General features: G+C 32.3%; 1 protein-coding gene across 6 annotated transcripts in view; it reads right to left on the reverse strand.

Moving 5' to 3' along the window:
* Nucleotides 1-20,617: 20,617 nt before the first annotated feature.
* The window catches only part of LOC148604272 (uncharacterized), a 71,343-nt gene continuing 68,694 nt past the window's right edge, over nucleotides 20,618-23,266 (reverse strand). For all 6 annotated transcript variants that reach the window (XM_088550820.1, XM_088550821.1, XM_088550819.1 and 3 more), the window contains 3 exons: nucleotides 22,824-22,901; nucleotides 22,370-22,517; nucleotides 20,618-21,374 (listed from right to left, as the gene is read on the reverse strand). In XM_088550820.1, the coding sequence (XP_088406946.1) occupies nucleotides 21,232-21,374; nucleotides 22,370-22,517; nucleotides 22,824-22,901 (369 nt within the window). In that variant the 3' untranslated portion in view covers nucleotides 20,618-21,231. The remainder of the gene's footprint in view (nucleotides 21,375-22,369; nucleotides 22,518-22,823; nucleotides 22,902-23,266) is intronic.

Raw genomic sequence — 23,266 nt, forward strand, 5'->3', positions numbered from 1 at the left:
TATAAAATAGGCTTGTGGAACAGGGTTATGTTGCTACAAGAATCATCACTACAGAAGTTTTATGGGTCGTCATCATGAACTCGTGGATCGTTATGGTGTATCCATCTGCACCATGAAAACTGATTTATTCAACGGGTCATAGTTTTCCTTTCCTCGTTTGTCTACCCCGGACTTGACTTTTTATGAGTAACTCGGAGGGTGTTTCAAGAAAAGCAGAGGACGCTTACACTACCGGTGCACCTGGTCCATGCTCCCAGTTTTAGTGGAGTCCGAGTTGCTCATTTGCTTTTGTTACTTCGTATGTATGATTTTAGTTCCTTTATGTACTTTGTTGTGTGTGTCTGTTTTCCATGTCTGGTCTTTGTCCCTAAATTACATTCTTTTGATTACCGTTATAACCTTGGTTCCCTTGATTACTCTTATCGCCAAATTGAGAGGTATATGGCTATTCATTCGAAGGAGGCGTCACATCTACTTACGATAAAAACATACATAAGAATGACCTCTTACATAGATGATCACCAGAAGAGGAATAACAACTACAGTAGATTTACACCAACTTCAATATTCGATCCACTTTGACCCATAGCACAAATTATCCTAAAAGGTAAAATAATACTACAAAATTTTAACATACAGACAATGAAATGGGATAATCCAATTCCAAGAGAAATCGAAAATAAATGTAAGAGGTGGGTTCAGCATCTACCCGAAATAGAAAATATCTTTATACAAATATGCTGAAACGCATGACGTATAGTCGAAATTAGACTGACATCCCTTTAAGAAATAACAATATCTAGATTAGACTTGTTTTGCGTCGTATTTGCTAGTAGACGTCTTCATTTATCTAAAAGAGGAACCTGAAATTCAAACGACAAAGAGAAATTAAAACAAGTAATTGTGAACAACTCACCAGCTGGTTAAAAACTGCAGAACACTAAAATGTGATACAAATTGACAGATCCAAATGTTAGAAAACCAGAAAAATGTGCGGTACAACAGTCTCACATAAACTTCCCAGCTATGCCCTGTAAAATTACCGTGTTCTCATGACGTAACTACATTACTAATAAGGGCATTTAAAAGAATGGACGTGCAGGAATGGCCCAATTACTTGCATACGCAAACAATATTGGCTACTAAAAGGACCATTGCCGCCCGCAAAGAAAATGCCTGACAAACCACCGTTCATCTTTACGTGTTGATTGGTTTGGACCCGTAAAAATTAAAAAGCTGATGTTCTGTTCTTAAAAAATATTGTTTCTTGTTTCCCTGCCTTACCTCAAGTAAAGTCAACAAGTTGTTTTGGTCTACAGCTTACATTGCTTTCATATTGTGAATTGAAATGTGTGCTGTGAGATAAAAACACCCAACACTAAGTGTCCAGATACAACATACATTGATATTGGCTGATTCAAACTAATGTATCTCTAATTCAGACTGATATTTCGCTCTTAATAAAGTCTCACTGCGCACATTATAAATTGAAAAGAATGACCGCAGAATGAAATAATAAGGTTAACTGAAATGCCAGAGCTTCAAATAATATAATACATCATTTATATCTAGTTGAGAGAGACAAAACTTCATTATAGAATACAATATTATCAGGATTATTCACATTTTGGTCTTTGTTTCGTTGTTACTGAACGTAAACCAACGACAGATATGGCTAATTGTTCCTTTGTTTTATTTTTTATCATCGTAACAACTTCTAAGGGAGTATGTATTAATGAAAATATATCTGTAAATTTAAATCCTATATCACATTTTTACGTAAGCTATTCAATACTGGAAGGAAGCGATATTGGAATATCTCGTACCTGGGATTTAGCAGGCGATGACTATGATACAAATATTAAGTCCCTAGAACTGTCGACAATGGGTGGCAATTGCAGTCTTTACTTATTTTCATTGAATTATTCAGACGGAGAATATGAATGTAGCCATATCATTGAAAATGTCATTTGGAATAAGTCCTCAGACTTTATTGATGTTAAGTATGTTAGTGATGCAGTGATTCCATATTTTTCTGGCATTCAAATTTATTTCATCGGTGAACTACATAAATATTGTTCTAACAAAATGGAAACTTATCTAGGAAAACTAAAACACAAATTGTCAAAGATGAACTTTTCTAACTTCTTTGCCCAGAATAATATTTGCAAAGGAGGACTGTCCTTTATCCAAGAAAACAATATAGAGCTATCTTTTGACGGTGGCGGTGAATATTATGAGGTCTACTTTACGCAAATGTATTATTCAACTCACAAAAATAGCAGGGCGTTTATCAAGTTCAATACTAAAAATTGTAGAAAAGTTTTGATTGATTTTCTTAAAGCAGAAAATATTACCTCTGATAAGTTTGGATGGTTTAGATATAAATCTAACGCTAAAAACATTAACACGAAAGCATCTATACAAACATGTGCTTCATATCATTATACAGGTCGCTGGCAAGTTCATTGTGGTTGGGTAGTTAATTCTTGGATAATCAAGATACAGCTATTTCTTACCATTATTATTGTAACATTGAACTTGTTTATGGTTCATATATTTCTACAATTTAAGAACCCTAAACCTGTGATACTTTTACTGTCAGCTTTAGCTATCTCCGATTCATGTACTGCTATATTCATTACTATGACATCTTATATAGAAATAAATAATACGCAATTTGAAGTTGACATCGGAAAAGTAGGATATGTTTTACTTGAAAATTTACGAATAGAGTACGTCTTTGCATTTGTGAGGGTTTTCCATCTGAATTCTGTTTGTATCACATGTGGATTGTGTTTGCAGAAACTACTTATGATAACATTTCCAGTTTGGAGCAAGATATACCTGACAAGAAGATTTGGATATGGAATGATTTTATCATCTCTTATGATATCGGTTTGTTTTGTATGGCCCCAAGTATTGTTGAACGTACTTTATTTGTCAAATTGTGATGGACTTTTCTGCTATGACGACTTAACATCCAACTTCACAGACATAGTCTATCTAGTACTTACACTTCTAATAGTTTTCAGTACAGTGGTTATGTGTTTAAAATTGGCAATTTTAAGGAAGAAAGGGCAACACAGCTCTGTCTCAAATACAGAGAAAAAAATTAAAAAGTCCATTATTATAGTGATTTGTATATGTGTCATATTTTTATGCTCAGAAGCAATGAACGTTATGTTGGAATTACGTTTTGGACAAATTTTCAAATCACATGTGACATTTTCATTTTCGTCAATCGTACATGAATTTGCCAGTATCTCTTTAATGATTGGATTTTTAGCAAACTTTTTCATCTATGTTATAATGTGTCAAGAGATTAGAAGGATGGTTGTTAATAATTTGAGAAGTAGGAGCTTCAAATGTTTCACTGCAAGTAAATGCAAAACTGATTGTCAATGTCAGAGCCATCGGTGATTCAGCACAGTGGAATTCTTCAATCTTTAACTACTTTTTCTTCTAAGAATTAGGCAAAATGTGTATAAGATTTGGCAAATGAAGAATAAAAACGCAGATATTTTATTGCATTATCCCTCATATCCTCCAGAAAAAAAACATTCAAAATGTGTGTTAACTTTGCCTTTTTGAAATACTGATAGATCCAATTTAGTTAAAATGCAAAATGGAGAAAAGGTGGAAAAATTTTACTGCAATTTTTTCCCCTGTATAATCAGTAAAAAAAACACATATCTATGACACAGATGTTTCGGGATAAATTGGAATACTTTTTCGGTTGTTTTCTAGATGTATTGAATATTTTAGTGATAAAAAATCAAATTGAGATCAATGATGTGCCAGCCATTGCATTATTCAGAATGGAACTTAATTCAATTTTATTTCTACTTATTTCACATCTGTGTGTCAATATCTCAAACATGCAAAATTTACAAACATTTTGATTGTATTGTTGCATTTACAAAATGACAAAAAAAATAAATTCGAACAATTTGTTGCCAAAATTATACCAGTAACAAGACATCAAAATTCTTCAATTTGACTGCGTGTCTCTACAAACATCTGGAAATAAATAATTATTTTTCCTAAAATATTTTCATTTTACATCATACAATGCTTCCCATGCATTCATCATAATCCGTTGATCTGAGTTAAGGAATGGTTGCATTTTTGGTATATAATATCCATTACACGGAGTATTCTTCTCTGTCACCTTGCAAAATTATACGGCAACATACATTTTCAGTTAACTACTAGCGTCCAAATGGTATAAAAGTAATACGTTGAAAATATTTCAAATGATTTTTTTACATGGACATCTGTTTGGTAAAATAACAAATATGAATGTAAAATGCTCTAATCAAAGGGATAATTAGCGGAAAAATTTTTTTAAGGGGGAAAATTGTAGGAACATATTCTGTATAAACGTAATGGGAGTTTTAGTTTTTTTAATATTACTATTTTCTTTTTTAAATATGACATAATGTCAATTAATTGTTCTTTACATTAATTTATCTACAAGTTTTTGAAAGTATGTGAAAAAGTTAAATTCCCTTCAGAATCTATATCAAATGTTGAAAAATTGCCTTTTTTAATGCTCAATTATCTCGAAATGAAATTCGGTGACCTAGGTTTTTTTACATTAGAATTCTGAAGTATGTTCATTCAAGGTCATCCTTAAGTTAAAAAAATCATCTACCGGAAAATCAGAAATATTAGGAATGATCTACCTTAAAGGAATCAGGAACGATGGACAAGTAGACATCTGACAGATAGACGGAAAAGGTGTATAAAATTAAATATACAACGTGTTATTATTATAACAGCTTCAATTCATGTGTAATCATATGTAAATCTGCATAGAATGTTTTCTGTCAATTAATCAAATACATCATATGTTAAGTGTATCTTCCTCTTTTAGTGCGAATTAAAGTAAACTTAGTCGTTGTATGTTATGTTTATTGCTTTTAGTTCTACTCAAAGTGGTGAGTTCTTTAATTGAAAGTCCTAAGGACTTGCGGAAATTGTACATTCAGGATAATCCATAGTGTAGATAACAAAACAAACCAAAACAAACGAAATAAAACAAAACAAAAACACGCATATACAACAAAAGTAAAAATGCAATCCGGACTCCACTAAACACAAGGAACATGGAACAGGTACACAGAAAGAAAAAAAAGGATTTATGGATGACCAGCTAGCATTTTCTGACTGCGAACAGAAAGAAATCTGCGGTTGTTATAACTTTTATAAGGCCTTTACTTTCCACTTTTAATGTTGGTCAAAAGTAATCTGAAACAACTTACAAGGACAACATAAAATTCACTCAATTTAACATCCAATTCTATCCATGAAATAACTCAACACACACCATATAAACAAAATGAGATATCTGCTTAAACAATGCTCGAAGTTACGGAATGCTAGCTAATGATATATTAACAATACCATCAACACTATCGGCATTAAAAATGATCGAGCGGACTGGATTTTGGAGTAGTAATGTCAAATACTAAATAGGCAATATTCAATGTACCGCGATATCCAAAATGACACAGATTTTACATATGGGCGAATTTACGAGTCGAATATATCGTTTTGCAACAAAAATGGTTAAAACCATAGACCATTAATTAAAAAGCATATATTTACGTATTAATCTAATAAGAGCGGTTAAATAACTGTGCTTTATAGTGGTTCTACGTACTATGTACTATGGTTCCGTAAAATAACTGGATGAAAAATACCATTTTTAATCCAGAACTGCCAAATCCTATTAATTTTTTAAGGTTTTAATGACTTAGTAAAAGATTTAAGAAGTTTGTGATTTCGACACCCGTGGTGCTTTTTGTGATGAATATGTACGTTGCGTTTATTTCACTGGCACTTTCTTACAAATACGAGTAAGACGGACTGGTTGTAGAACGAACATCGCCAACTATGAATAGAAAATTTATACCAGTAATAGAAAAATCAAATACCTGTTGTCATAAACTTTAGTTTGAAGGCTGACGTTTTCTAGTGAGCAACGACTGCCAAGGCTACATCAGTTTTCAAACACCCCGATGTAGCAAAAAATTGTCTACTTTACATGACAAATATGTTGTCGTACCAGCAGACAAAGCCCAAACAACATTGTTGTTGTCTGCAAAACGTTTTACATCCAATGTTTATTATCAGAGGTAGACGAAGAAATAATAGCAGTGATAAGATCTATAATGCTACCACACTCTGCAAAGAAGAGATTGTGGAAAACCATAAATCTGTGCTATCCTCTTTTGGTCTCTCTACCTACGATTATTGTGATTTACCATTGATGTACTGGATTCTTAAACTCCACAAGAATCCATACAAACAACGTTTCATAGCTGGATCTGCAAAATATACCACCAAACCTCTTTCAAAACTTTTAACGTCTGTACTCACAACTGTCAAAGAGGGTCTGCAGTCCTACCACAAAACTTGTTACTCACGTAGTGGTATTAATTCAATGTGGATCCTGAGAAAGTCGAAAGATCTTTTGGAAACAATTAGTTCAAGACTATTATCTGAATATATAACATTAAAACCTATTATTTTCAACATTGTATACTTCTATTCCCCATACTCAGTTAAAATCCCGGCTTAAAAACATTATACATCGTTGTTTTTTTTAAAAAAAGATGGTACACCTAGATACAAATATATAGTTCTTGGTAGAGATTCCTCATACTTTGTAAGAAATAATATCAAACCATCTTCCAAATATACAGAGGAAGATGTTTACAAAATGCTGGAATTTTTAATCGACAACATTTTTCAACAAACGGTCGGCATTCCAATGGGAACAAATTGTGCTCCTTTACTTGCTGACCTATTCCTTCACTCTTATGAGGCTGACTTTATAGCTGATATGATCAGAGAGAAAGAATATCATTTGGCTAGATCCTTCAATCTCTGTTTCCGCTATATAGATGACGTATTATCTTTAAACAATCCTAATTTCGGGGATTTGATACATCGCATCTACCCAAAAGAACTTAAGATAAAGGGTACTACAGACACTGTAAGGTCAGCCTCATATCTTGACCTACACTGAGAAATCGATGGTAAAGGAAAACTATTGACCAAACTTTACGACAAATGTGATGACTTTTCATTCAGAATTGTCAACTTTCCTTTCATCTTTGGCAACATCCCTTCAGCACCTGCGTATGGAGTGTTCATATCACATATTTCGGTATGACTTTGGTTGCGTCCTTATTGTATTGTACGATGTAAAATCAGCCCCGTATGGGAAGAATTTGGATTGATATAACATATGAAGAGGACATGACATTTTATAGGTTTAAACTGGTCTGGAGCTGACATGACACTTTGCTGCGTATGGAGTGTTCATATCACAACTCATACGTTATGCCTGAGCTTGCCGAAACTACGCAGAATTTTTATCTCACGCTAGAACTCTAACAAATAGGCTTTTGGAACAGGGTTATGTTGCTACAAGATTGAAGTAATCACTGCAGAAGTTTTATGGTCGTCATCATTAACTCGTGGATCGTTATGGTGTATCCATATGCACCATGAAAACTGATTTATTCAACGGGTCATAGTTTTCCTTTCCTCGTTTGTCTACCCCGCACTTGACTATTTATGAGCAAATCGGCGGGTGTTTCTAGAAAAGCAGAGGACGCTTACCCTACCGGTGCACCTGGTCAATGCTCCCAGTTTTTAGTGGAGTCCGAGTTGCTCATTTGCTTTTGTTACTTTGTATGTATGATTTTAGTTACTTTATGTTGTTTGTTGTGTATGTCTGTTTTCCATGTCTGGTCTTTGTCCCTGGATTGCATTCGTTTGATTGTGTTATGTTGTCGATAAAAAATTTCAGCATTTTGAAAACATCTTTTACATATTTGGAAGACGATTCGTTTTTTTTCTTATAAAGTATGGGTAATCTCTGCTAAGTTCTACATATCTGTGTCTTAGTGTACCGTCTTTTTTGAAGTTACATCGATGTATAATTTTGTAGAGTCAGAATTTTAATTGAGTAGGGGAATAGGAGTATAAAGAGTTGAAAAATCATAGAATTTAAGGCTATTGTGCAGAGTTAGATTTCCATTGGATACGATTGGTACTTTTATGATATGAAATGATAGAAATAAGTTGAAATAAGTTGCATTTTTTTCTAAAGCACGTCATCTTATTAGAAGGGAGATGACAAAAAATAGCGGTTCAATTTATTGATAGCAAGTTTATTTTATAAACATATGAATAAGCATTTACCACCATGCCCTTAAATCTTCCATTTCAGTGCAAAACGATAGAATTATTATATTAAGTACTAATACATATTAATCTCAGACACTGCCAATAGTAGCAATGATTCAGAATGCAGAAAAAAAAACACCATTGAAGGTGCTTCCTTAATCTGCATATGCTATATTTTAATTAGTTATAGTCCTTTATGCATTTTGTATGAAGTGCCAATTTTATCTACAATCTACAAAAATGTGCAACAACAGAATGAAAGACAAAGATTGTGGTTTCTAAATAAAATAAGAATTAAAGGATAATTTAGTGTTGATTCTTTCGTTTTTTTGTTTTTTTGTTTTTTGTTTTGTTTTGTTTTTTGTTTTTGTTTTTGTTGTTTTGTTTTTTCTTTTTTGTTTTTTTTTGGGGGGTGTGTGCATCGGTCCCCACCGTCTGATATTTATAACGATTGCAAATATTTTGTGAATGATAAGGTACATTATACCATGACATACATGATATCATAACCCATGACAAAGCAGGTAATTTTTTGACACCGCTGACATTTGATAATCGAGGATTTCATCGAATTTGATATTTATGTCAAAATATTATTATTCTTAAAAATATTAATTTTTGATATTATCAATTATATGGTCAAATTAAATAATGCCATTATATAAATATCACATCAGAATAACTTTTTTTCATTGTTTAAAGATTTTGACATATTTATCCGATTTTACAAAAAAAAAATTAAAATTTTTTATTGATAAAAAACCATTGTATTTTTCGAAAGCAAGGAAGTAGATTTTGTTTGTAATCCTAAGAAAGGTTACTTGTAGAAGTTAAGTACTAAAGTATGTAAATATCTATTTCAACAACAATACCTGATATCACAGAGATATATAACACCATCTGCAGAATCAGAGTTTGATTCAAACTAATTTAAGCCCAAACCACAAACCATTTCCAAACTGCAACTTATCAACAAAGTCAGCACCATTTCGATTTAAGGTGATGCTAAATATCTCTATTCTTAATAAGATAATCACAAATTTTGGCCTTAGTGAACTCAAATACTACACATGTATGAATAACCGATATTGAAACTAAAGAAAATTGTTAGCTTTCTTGTTGCAATCTTCATTTCTGATAAAAAAAAATGACAATAAAAATAAATTTTAACTTATTTTAAATTGATATTTTTAATTCAGGTACTACTCAGTTGTGAGAGTAAAACAAATATGTATAGAATAAATAACAACAAAAAAACAGAAATAAACTCTGCATTCTAATCACATAGAATATATCACAGTCGAGCATAGTTAAACATCAAGCAGGATGGAATGTTTCAGCAGTAGAGTCAAATCACAAATCAAGCAGGACGTATGTTTCTGTCACCTGAACATCATAATAATATCCTTTATAATAGAATGTTCGTTCAACCATACAGTCAAAGGTAAGGCTGGGTGGATTGTTTTCATAATATTACAATAGTTTTAACAGTAATAATATCAATACCAAATTCAATCAGTTTCTAATTCATTCAACTTGTGTTCAGCATTCGCTTCATTTTAGCTAGGCTTTAGGACAAACTGGATAAAAATTTACTGAGACGGGCAAATAATAAAATTCATTTCTAATATAATCATAATCAGTAAAAGCAAACTTTTCGATATTTTGATTGCGAATTATAAATATCTGAGTCTTTAAGACGAAATTTTTGTTCCACTTATGCAGCCATTTCTTCCATGCGACTCTGGATCTCTATAGCATGTCTATAGTCCTCTATTGCCTGTTTCTGGTTGCCAAGCTTTCCTCTGTAGGAATTAGATACTTGACTATAGCTTTTAGATTACTTTATCCATCATTCGTATTGAAAATATTGATTATTGTCAATGTCAATTTAATATACTACATCGTATATTCCTTTTATTAGATGAATCGTAAAACGTACAATGTACTATGACTGTACATACTGTGTTAAATGTGTTATTCATGTGCAAAAGAACCGATGAAATAGTACACACACGCATTACTCAATTATAAAGACTGATTCCACAAATTCTCAACTGTCTAAAAGTTTGGATAGCAAACTCGATTTTACCTAGTTGAAGCGGATTCGTGAAATAAATTGGCATGATGTTTTACATGACTGTACAAGGAGTTAGAAAAGAACTTTGTTTCCTTTGAAAATTCAGAAAATGTACCAAGTTTTTTTTTTTGTTTTTTTTTTTTGGAAAGATTATGTGACCGTTTTGAACAATTTTAATCAATTCATCTAGACTGCTTAGATTTATCCAGATCAAGGCGGATTGAAACAGCTAGAATCGATTTACGATATCTGTAAACGACGCTTCGATTAGTTTTTGGATAGAAAATCTCAATGGATGACTGACAAAAGTGGCTCCTAATGACACAAGAAATTGTCCAAATAGAAGTAACACTAGGACTTAAAGTGAAATTGACGTTTGGCATTTGACGTTCGAGGTTTTAGGCAGGTCAACAGAAGAAACACTGAGATGAAGTACGAGAACACAACCGGACGTTCACCAACTAGTGGCACTGATGTAGCTTTCCAGCAACTGGCGTCCATAATTTCAGAAGGGTTTGACCTACCTTCACCAGAACTTTTGACACTCGATGAATTACAATATGATTATTAAATTTACAAATACATAGAGTAGAGAACAAACGTGTCTGTCCGTACAAAATGGTAAATGATAACGTAGAGAAGGTTTATGCAAGAGAAGTAAAGATTGTACAAGTATTTCATGTTGCATCTGTGGTATCTTACCCTATTATAAACGTATACAAACCCGGAAAGTTGAAAATTGAGAGTCGTAGTTCACTGCACAGCAAGATACACGGACGCGTTTTTTGAAGAGCAAACTGTTACAAACCTTGATCTTATGAACAGCTTAGTAAGAGTTCTGGTGAGATTAGACAAGACTGTGTCACAATAGCATCCGATACATATATCAAAGAAATGTTTCTTCGAGTTAGAGAAATCGACGAGAATCAAAATGAATTGAGACTCTTATGGTCGACTGATGAGGACAATGGGTGGCAATTGCAGCATTTACTTATTATCATTGAATCATTCAGACGGAGAATATGAATGTAGCCATATCTTTGAAAATGTAATTTGGAATAAGTCCTCAGACTTTATTGATGTTAAGTATGTTAGTGATGCAGTGATTCCATATTTTTCTGGCATTCAAATTTATTTCATCGGTTAACTACATAAATATTGTTCTAACAAAATGGTAACTTATCAAGTTATACTAAAACACAAATTGTCAAAGATGAACTTTTCTAACTTCTTTGCCCAGAATAATATTTGCAAGGGAGGACTGTCCTTTATCCAAGAAAACAATATAGAGCTATCTTTTGACGGTAGCGGTAAATATTATGAGGACTACTTTACGTATATGTATTATTCAACTCACAAAAATAGCAGGGCGTTTATCAAGTTCAATAGTAAAAATTGTAGAAAACTTTTGATTGATTTTCTTAAAGCAGAAAATATTACCGCTAATAAGTTTGGATCCTTTAGATATAAATCTAACGCTAAAAACATTAACACGAAAGCATCTATACAAACATGTGCTTCATATCATTATACAGGTAGCTGGCAAGTTTATTATGATTGGGTAGTTAATTCTTGGATAATCAAGATACAGCTATTTCTTACCATTATTATTGTAACATTGAACTTGTTTATGGTTCATATATTTCTACAATTTAAGAACCCCAAACCTGTGATACTTTTACTGTCAGCTTTAGCTATCTCCGATTCATGTACTGCTATATTCATTACTATAAACTTCTTATATAAAAAGAAATAATACGCAATTTGAAGTTGACATCAGAAAAGTAGAATATGTTTTACTTGAAGATTACCGAAAAGTGTACTTCTTTGCATTTGTGAGGGTTTTTCATCTGAATTCTGTTTGTATCACATGAGGATTGTGTTTGCAGAAACTACTTATGATAACATTTCCAGTTTGGAGCAAGATATACCTTACAAGAAGATTCGGATATGGAATGATTTTATCATCCCTCATGATATCGGTTTGTTTTGTATGGCCCCAGGTATTGTTGAACGTACTTTATTTGTATAATTGTGATGAACTTTTCTGCTATGACGACTTTGAATTCAACTTCACAGACATACTCTAGTCCTTACACTTCTGATAGTTTTCAGTACAATGGTTATGTGTTTGAAATTGGCAATTTTAAGGAAGAAAGGGCAACACAGCTCTGTCTCAAATACAGAGGAAAAAAATAAAAAGTCAATTATTATGGTGATTTGTATATGTGTCATATTTTTATGCTCAGAAGCAATGAACGTTATGTTGGAATTACATTTGGGACAAATTGTCGAATCACATATGGCATTTTCATTTCCGCCAGTTCTAGTTCAATTTGCCAGTATCTCTTTAATGATTGGATTTTTAGCAAACTTTTTCATCTATGTTATAATGTGTAAAGAGATTACAGGGATGGTTGTTAATAATTTGAGAAATAGGAGCTTCAAATTTTTCACTGCAAGTAAATGCAAAACTGTTTGTCAAAGTCAGAGCCATCGGTGATACAGCTCAGTTGAAGTCTTCAATTTCTAAGTACTTTTTCTTCTAAGAATTAGGCAAAATGTGTATAAGGTTTGGCAAATAAAGAAAAAAAAACGCAGATATTTTATTGCATTATCCCTCATATCCTCCAGAAAAAAACATTCAAAATGTGTGTTAACTTTGCCTTTTTTGAGATACTGATAGATCCAATTTAGTTAAAATACAATATGGAAAAAAAGGCGGGAAAATTTTTCCGCACTTTTTTTCCTATATAATCAGTAAAATAAAAACATATCTATGACACAGATGCTTCGGGATAAATTTGAATACTTTTTCGGTTGTTTTCGAGATGTATTGAATATTTTAGTAATATAATATCAAATTGAGATCAATGATGTGCCAGCCATTGCATTATTCTTACACAGAATGGAAATTAATTCAATTTTATTTCTATTTATTTCACATCTGTGTGTCAATATCTCAAACATGCAAAATTTACAAACATTTTGATTGTATTGTTGCATTTACAAAATGACAAACAAAATAAATTCAAACTATTTGTTACCAAAAATTATAACAGTAACAGACATCAAAATTCTTCAATTTGACTGCGTGCCAATACAAACATCTGGAAATAAATTATTTTTCCTAAAATATTTTCTTTTTACATCATACAATGCTTCCCGTGCATTCATCATAATCCGTTGATCTGAGTTAAGGAATGGTTGCATTCATGGTATATAATATCCATTATACGGAGTATTCTTTTTTGTCACCTTGCAAAATTATACGGAAATATACATTTTCAATTAACTACTAGCGTCCAAATGGTATAAAAATAATACGTTGAAAATTAATATTACAAGAAAACAAGTTCGATGACCCCTCCCCCCATTTTCTTTTTTTTTTAAATATGACAGAATGTCAATTAATTGTTCTTTACATTAATTTATAAGAAACCTTATCTACAAGTTTTTGATAGTATGCGAAAAAGTGAAAATTCCCTTCAGAATCTATATCAAATGTTGGAAAATTACCTTTTTAATGCTCAATTATCTCGAAATGAAATTCGGTGACCTATGATTTTTACATTAGAATTCTGATGTACGTTCATACAAGGTCATCCTTAAGTTAAAAAAAATCATCTACCGGAAAACCAAAAATATTAGGAATGATCGACCTTAAAGGAATCAGGAACGATGGACAAGTAGACATCTGACAGATAGATGGAAAAGGTGTATAAAATCAAATATACAACGTGCTATCATCAACAGCTTCAATTCATGTGTAATCATGTGTAAATCTGCATAGAATGTTTTCTGTCAATTAATCAATAAATCATATGTCAAGTGTAGCCTCCCCTTTAGTGTGAATTAAAGTAAACTTAGTCGTTGTATGTCATGTTTATTGCTTAAGTGGTGAGGTCTTTAACTGAAAGTCCTAATGACTTGTGAAAATTGTACATAAAAGATAATACATAGCATATGAAACAAAACAAGACAAAGCAAATAAAACAAACAACAACAAAACAAAACAAAACAAAACAAAAACAAGCAAATACACCACAAGTAAAAATGCAATCCGGACTCCACTAACAACAAGGAACGTGGACCAAGTGCACTAAAAAGGCATACATCCTCTTCTTTTTTTCTGCCGAGTTGTTCATAAAAATGTCACCTCAGAGTACAAAACAAAATGTAAATTATGCCACAGCGAACAAATCGGTTCTCATGTTGCAAACTGATACATCACAATGATACTCGAGTTCTTAATGACGACCATTAAATGTTTGTTGCGATATCTTTAGATTTGTAGCAATATCATCATGTATCAGAAGTCCTGTTGTAGAAAGTATAGCACAGTACAAAAAGTTTGGAAACACTACAGATTAGGATGGAGTGCTAGCTGTAAAAAAAAAAAGAACCGATATAGGTAAACGCAAGAAATTCACCAACAAATACCTGTAGATATCACCTAAAATCTGAAAGGGCTTGATAACAAAAGTAATAAAATGATATGGTTACAGAACGATGGTAATTTTTCAAAATCTACGGAAATAAAAGACACATGAATGACCAGCTAGCATTTTCTGACTACAGAAAGGCGCATGAAATCTGCGGTTATTATAACTTTTATAAGTTCTTTACTATCCACTTTTTGATGTTGAATCTGAAACAACTTACAAGGACACCAAAAAATTCGTTTAATTAAACATTGAATTTTATCCATAAAATAATTCAACAAAAACTGGGTGAGCAATACTATTTAGTAAAGAACTGGCTAGTTCTACAATATTTTTGATTCAAAGTTTTGTAATGGACTTAGTAAAAAATTTAAGAAGTTTGTGATTTCGATACTCGTGGTGCTTTTCTGTGATGAATCTGTACGTTGCGTTCATAAAAGTCTGGCACCTTCTTACAAATACGAGCAAGTCGGACTAGTTGTGAAAAGAAAATACCGAACGACAGTGTTTCAAGAACGTCGCCAACTACGAATAGAAAATTAAAATCGGTAATAGGAAAATCAAATAACAACTGTCATAAACATTAGTATGGAGGCTGCAATTTTCTAGTGTAATCTCTAAATAAAAAAGTCATACGAGTTCTATTATTGGTACACTTAGTCAACTTAAGGTCATTTGGTTTGAAGAATTTTTAATGAGTATAAACATTAACTACGATTCGCAGTAGGGAAACAAATCGGCTATGAGAGGAGCACAATTAATGCCCATTAGATTACCAATAACCTGTATACCGCATTACCAAAACAATAAATGTATCGTCAATTAAAAATATCAAAGCATTTAACTTTTCTAAATTTGTCCGATTACCGTCTTAAACCACAGAAAAATGAATTGTAGTCATTAAAAGAAATGAATTGAGAGCCATAAATATATATACCGAAACATACAAAACAAAGGCAACAGCAAATTTACCGAACATTAATCCGATCCATAATCAAGTGAAGTCCAAAACAAATCCAGGAAAAGAGATATTACACCGCCTGAGAAGCTGGTACCGTAAAGGTTCAGGCATTTCAAACGAAATGGTGGGTCAAATCTAGGTTTTACAGCAAGCCAAAACTCCCTCTTCCATTGTGGCGTGAATATACCGGTGGTGATTAATTAGCATTTGCATACTATTGCGTCATAATCGGTATCAGCACAAAGTACAATCCACAAAAACAACCACCACTCACTCCTTAAGACGAAACCGGTCACTCCTAAATCTAGGACCGACATCTAAACAAGAACCCGGCAAGAGACCCCTCGAGGCATATCCCCGATACCCCTGACCCAGGAGTCTGCCATGCAGACACCCATGGTGCCCAAGGAAACCAGCGCAGCGAACCAATTGTGAAATATAAGCACAATACGCAGGAGACGAAGGCACACTGCCGTACAGAAAAATTTATTATATTTAAATCAAAGTCGTCTCTTCTATCATAAATCTTAGTGCTGAGATGATCCTTGTTTTCAAATTTTAGACAGGTTAAAAAAGATGCAAAACAAGCTGTTTGTTCAGTCTCCTTCATCTCGAGCCCTGGTGGATATACTGTAAGGAACCATTTACCAAATCAAGGACAACACATCACCACCACATCTGCTCGCAAAGCCAAAGGAGTATTCTTTAAATATCCACTCTCCACGAGATTCCGGAGAAACCCAGGAATACAAAAACAAACCGGCCAGGAGAGGAGAACAGCCAATGCCATGTGAAACGCCAACCCATTCGATCCTTTAATAGTAGTTTTCAGCATGACATGGGTTGCGTCATTATTGTATGACTTTTGATGTAAAATCAGCCCCGTATGGGAAGAATTTGGATTGATATAACATACGATGAGGACATATTATAGGTTTAAACTGGTCTTGAACAGACATGTCAGTTTACTGCGCTAGTAGTGCCTTTGACGATATTCGGTATATCTCTGTTATAACCACGGTGACTCCAAATGCTTTTTCTCATCAAAATGTTTTAATTTAGTGACTGTAAAACATTTCAATTTATACAAAAAATATATTATTTATTTGTTTATTGTATTTTATTTTATTTTATTTTATTTTTTTTGAATTGGTAATTTTTATTAATTTTAGTTTATGTGTTAATTTTTTGGTATTAGGTAAAAAGGTAAAAGGGGGCTTCAATAGCGGAATATATATAGCCTAGCTATTACCAAATTTAATAATACTGAGGAAAAGAGTAAAGCAAGTTTTCATTATCAACAGCAGAAGGAATATACCAAACTATATTTGGTAATTATGTAGCCTAGCTGCCCGAGTGGTCTAGGGCGCTAGACTTGTGCAGGCGGTGTTGCCATAGATGTCACAGCGGTAGGAGGTCGAGTCCCGCGGAGGGAACGACTAAAAATTTGCATTGCAAATTTGACAGTTCTAACATCGTTATATATATATATTACTAAGTACAAGATGAAGAGTATATCTTTGTATCTTATAAAAGAATTGTATGTATGCTTAACAAATAACAATAGTAAAGGCGTTTGAGAATCCTATCAATTTGCATATATTTTGTAGATATACTACATAATCGAAAGGAAATTGGAATTCACATTTGGAGCGAAATTCCACATTTTGGACCTCCACACACACACACACACACACACACACACATATATATATATATATATATATATATATATATATATATATATATATATATATATATATATATATATATATATATATATATAAAACGAAAAAATATATAATCAGAGCTATTTTTACTACACCCACCTCATAAAAGGTTATTCTTAGACATGGCCTTACCTTGCTTTGGCTGGCTTAGATTTTACCTGACAATTGGTATGTGATGGAACTGATTAGTATGAACATTTGTTAACCTTAATTTTCCTTCTGCTGTTGATAAGGAAAACTTGCTCTACTCTTTTCCTCAGTTTTAGTAAGTTGATTGTTGCTCAAAACTAAACTATACTAGTATGTCATAATTTCAATATGAAATGTTAGTATAATATTAAAGTATTATCAAAAAATACCAAGATCTGAATACGATTCTTATATTTTGAAGGGATAGAGTAAACAAAAATAAGAGAGACAAAATCATGTTTATATTTAGAAACACATAACAAAATCTAGTGATGCTACAACTGAACGAACATGTCTGATTGAAACAAATGTTCAATGGAAACACCAAAAGTGCAAAGTGACACTAATTATCTGAAGAAATATTTTTCAAGGCTCTAGAAGTCAATAAGCAACTTGTATTTCTTTGATAACTAGCAAAGCTTAAAATTAATAAAGATGTGTTGACAGACGGACGGGCAGATGGTGGTAAGCCATAATGTGTCCATTACAAGATGGACATATAAAAACGTATTCTACTGCTAGAATATGAAGCGTTAAAGTGTCAAACACCTTTGACCAATTGCACAGATGATATTTATCATCATACCTATGTTACCTGAATAACATGCTAAAAGTGCAAAAAATAATAATCTAAAAACGCAATTAACAGATTTGTCCCAAATTAGTACCGATCATAGACCTTTGCATACTTTTACATATATATAATTTTTAAATTTACATTAATATTGAAATACCGAACATTTAATAAATCTACAATTATCATCAGCCTGCTTTCGTTTTTCGAAATAATGGGCAAAAACTGATAAAAATGTAAAAAATGACACTATCAAGAACACTAACTCTAAGAAGGGTCAACAGATTTTCTGAAATTTGTACCAAAAATAGATATCGACATACTGAACATTTCATCCATTTACATTAATCATCAATCAAAAAGCCAAACAGCATACCGATTTAAAATGATAATGAAACCATTCCAAATCAACATCTACTAGTCAGGTATATCTCTTCCCAAATTGAAGATATCATGGTTCTGCAAACACAGTGTATATATTATACAAACAGAAAAAATGAAACACCCTAAACAATGTATACATAACAAAAGATACACATGATTTTATACAGCTGGTACCACGCCAAGCTGAGGTCCGAAATTTTATTTCAATATAAGTCTGTAACTCATAAAAAGTCAAGTCCAGGGTAGACGAAATAGGAAAGGAAAACTATGTCACGTTGAACAAATCGGTTCTCATGGTGCAGATGGATATACCGTAACGATCCACGAGTTCATGATGACGACAATAAAACTTCTATAGTGATAACTTCAATCAAACATAACCCTGTTCTAAAAGCCTAATTGTATGAAGTCTAACGTATTACGAAGAGTCTACGTAGTTACGGCATGCTCTAACAACGTATGGGTTGTGATATGAAAACTTCACAGTGTCTGTAGTATCCTTTATCTCAAGTTCTTTGGGGTAGAAGTGATGTTAGCTAGGATTGTTTAACGATACTAGTCATCTATATAGCGGAAACTGAGATAAAAGGATCTGGCTAAACTATATTTCTTTCTATAGATCAGACCAGCTTCAATGTCAGCCTCATAAGAGTGAAGGAATAAGTCTGCGGGCAGAGGAGCATAATTTGTTTCCATTCCGAATGTCAACCACACTGGACAAATGTGTTGTCGATAAAAAATGCCAACATTTTGAAACATCTTTAGTATACTTGGAAGATGGTTTGAATTTGGAAGTACTACATATCTGTATCTAGGTGTATCGTCTAAGTTGCATTTTTTTCTAAAGCATGTCATCTTATTGGAGGGGAGATGCAAAAAAAATAACTGTTCAATTAATTGATATCATTAAGTTTATTTTATAAACATATGAATAAGCATTTACCACCATACCCTTAAATCTTCCATTTTAGTGCAAAACGATGGAATCTTAATATCAAGTACTAATTCATATTAATCTCAGAGAATGCCAATAGTAGAGATGATTCATGATGCAGAAAAAAAAACACCATTCAAGGTGCTTCTTTAATCTGCATATGCTATATTTTAATTATAGTCCTTTCTTTGTTCATTTTGTATGAAGTGCCAATTTTATCTACAATCCACAAAAATGTGCAACAGAATGAAAGACAAAGATTCTGATTTCTTAATAAGAATTAAAAGTGAATTTGGTGTTGATTCTTTTGTTTTGTTTTTGTGGGTTTTTTGTGCATCAATCACCACTGTCTGATATTTATACAGATTGCAACTATTTTATAAATTTGCCATATTTAAATTTTGTGAATGATGAGGTATATTAAACCACCACATTACATGATATCATAACCCATGACAAAGCAGGAAATGACACGGCTGACATTTGGTAATCGAGGATTTCATCGAATTTGATATTTATGTCAAAAATATTATTATTCTTAAAAATATTAAATTTTAATATTATCAATTACTTTCAAATGTCAAATATAATAATGCTATTATCTTAATGTCACATTGTTTTAAGAATTTGGCATCTGTTACTGATTTTATAAAAGATAATATTTTAAACTTTTGTATTGTTCAAAATACCATTGTATTTTTCACAGGCAATGTAGTGAATTTCGTTTGTAATTAAAAGAAAGGTAACTTGTAGAAATTAAGTGCTAAAGTATGTAAATATCTATTTCAACAACAATACCTGATGTCACAGAGATATGTCACAACATCGGCAGAATCAGAGTTTGATTCAAATAAATTTAAGCCCAAATCACAAAACATTTCCATACCGCAACTTATCAACAAAGTCAGCACCATTTCAAGTTAAAGTGATGCTAAATTACCTCCATTCCTGATAGCATTGAATCTTCATAAGCTGCGGTAATTACAAACTTTGACCTTTCTGGACTCAAATAATACACCTGTATGAATAACTGTACCAATACTGAAACTAAAAATGTTATTAGCTTTCTTGTTGCAATCTTCAATGCTGACAAAAAATGACAATAAAAACAAATTTTAACTTATTTGAAGTTCATATTTTTATTTCAGATACTTATCAGTTGTGACAGTAAAACAAACATGTATAGAATAAATAACAACAAAAACAGAAATAAACTCTGCATTCTAATCACATAGAATATATCACAGTCAATCATAGTCAAACATCAAGCAGGATGGAATGTTTCAGCAGTAGAGTCAAATCACAAATCAAGCAGGACGGTATGTTTCTATCACCTGAACATAATAATAATAATATTCTTTATAATAGAATGTTCGTTCCTCGGGAAGTATCTTTCCACCATACAGTCAATAATAAGACAGGGTGGATTATTTCAGGAGTATTACAATAGTTTTTACTGCAATGAAATCAATAAGAAATTCAATCAGTTTCTAATTAATGAACAGGTCAACTTGTGTTCAGCACTCGGTTCATTTTATCTAGGCTTTACAACATAGCTAAAACGTTAAAAATTGGGGAAAAGTTTACTTCGACTGGCAAATAATATTTACTTCATTCTTGAAAAATTCATTTCTTACAAAAACAGAATCAGTAAAAAACAATGAATAAATGCCAAATATAAATTATAAAGATCTGAGTCTTTGAGATGAAGTTTTTGTTCCACTTATGCAGCCATTTCTTCCATGCGACTCTGGATCTCTATAGCATGTCTATAGTCCTCTATTGCCTGTTTCTGGTTGCCAAGTTTTCCTCTTACATCAGCTCTACGTTTCAGAACTAGTGGATCATCTGGCTTCAGGGAAAGTGCTACATATAAAAATATAACAATTGTAGTCAGAATAGCAGCACATGTTATGAAAAATAAAACATAAATTTATATAAAATAATCTCGTACTAAAAAGCACATGTGCTCATCCCTTATGCTTTGTTCAAAGTCCCTTATAACTGTGAAAAGAAATATTTGAAATCAATAAAGGACCTAAGGTAGCATCTATGATAAAAACCATTGTACTAAAAAAAAATTATTTAAATCTGCTGTAGCAGTTTTAAGAAGACTGGAAAATCCCCCTTTTTATAAATATAGTCTGCTCATTTGGTAAATTTAGAAAAATCAAAAACTAAATCATTAGTTTTAAACAATTCAGTAGAGAATTTTGCTGATTACAGTCTTCTAATTGTTGTTAGAAAACTAGAAAAATAAAAATTATGAGTAATATCTCACAACTTAGAAAAGAAAAATTAAATACAAATTCATGAAGATAGAAAGAAAGGCTACATCCAACAAAGTTTCATAGAAATTTCTGAAATCTTTTTTTTTTAGTTTTTGACAAATGAAATTAAGGACATTGGAAGGAATGGTACACCATAATAGTATGTCCTTTCTTAAAAGACAGGACTATAAAAATTGGAAATAACATTGTAAAAAATGTCAACAAAGTTTCTATGGCAACATCCCTTCACCACCTGCTTATGGAGTTTTCATATAATAAACTAGTGCATTATGCCAGAGCTTGCTGAAACTATGAAGACATTCCTTCTCAGAATTTTCTCTGTCGAGTTGTTATCCTTGGATTACTTTCTTTTGATAACCATTCAAATTCTGGTTCCTTTGATTTCCCTTTTAATAAACAACTATTAAAATGACAGATCTGCATCAGCAAAATCTCAAACTTACCAATACTTTAGGTAGAAGAAGAAATAAAAGTGTCACCAACTGCATCTGGTATTTGTGTATTGAGTAAAACATTTTTATGACTAAATGTTAAAAGAACTTCATTGAATACATGAAATAGTTCACCAACCTTTTGAATAATCTGTTTCTGCCTTATCAAAGTGCCCCATGGATGCATAAAGATTTCCTCTGTTGAAGTAGATATGGGCTGTGTATGGACTAAGTTTTATGGCAGACTTGAAATCTTCTAAGGCACCTTGAGCATCACGTAACATCACCTGAAGTGCAAATCCACTTTTGTCATAGAATAGTGGTCAATATTTGTAAAAGTACGGTGCACAAAATAAAAACTTCAAAAAAAAACTTTCTACAAAAGCTTTACACAATAGTGCCAAAATAAACTGCCAAAATAAATCGTTTACTAAATTAAAAACCCATTAGCTAAAGAACTTCAGAAAAGTCGTGTTCCCAAATTGAAATAGCACAGACAGACAGATTAAATGTATGTAACCATTTATTTGTAAATGGGTATAATAATTGGCCGAAGTTAATCATCCAAGCATCCAAGTTACACATATACCTACCCTTGTAATGGCTCTGTTTAAGAATGCTGATTCATCTTTTTTGTTGAATTCAAGAGCCTTGGTGTAGTACTCATATGCCTGTTAAATAAAAGAAAATGAACATGTTTTTTAAAAAAAGCTTTTAAAGAAATTAAGAAAACAAAATATAGATACTATAAATTTTGTTATACTATACACGTTTCAATGTAACATTTCAATCAAATGTAAATTAATATCACCTGATTCTAGGGCCTCAGGTGTTTCACAGTTACACCTGATTCTAGTGCCTCAGGTGTTTTACAGGTACATCTGATTCTAAGGCCTCAGGTGTTTCACATGTACACCTCAATCTAGGGCCTCAGGTGTTTCACAGGTACACCTCATTCTAGGGCCTCAGGCATTTTACTGGTACACCTAATTCTGGTGCCTCAGGTGTTTTACAGGTACACCTGATTCTGGTGCCT

Source organism: Perna viridis, chromosome 10 (genome assembly GCF_037379345.1).
Source record: "Perna viridis isolate PV_CMFRI_1.1 ecotype Kerala chromosome 10, ASM3737934v1, whole genome shotgun sequence".
Taxonomy (NCBI): Eukaryota; Metazoa; Mollusca; class Bivalvia; order Mytilida; family Mytilidae; genus Perna; species Perna viridis.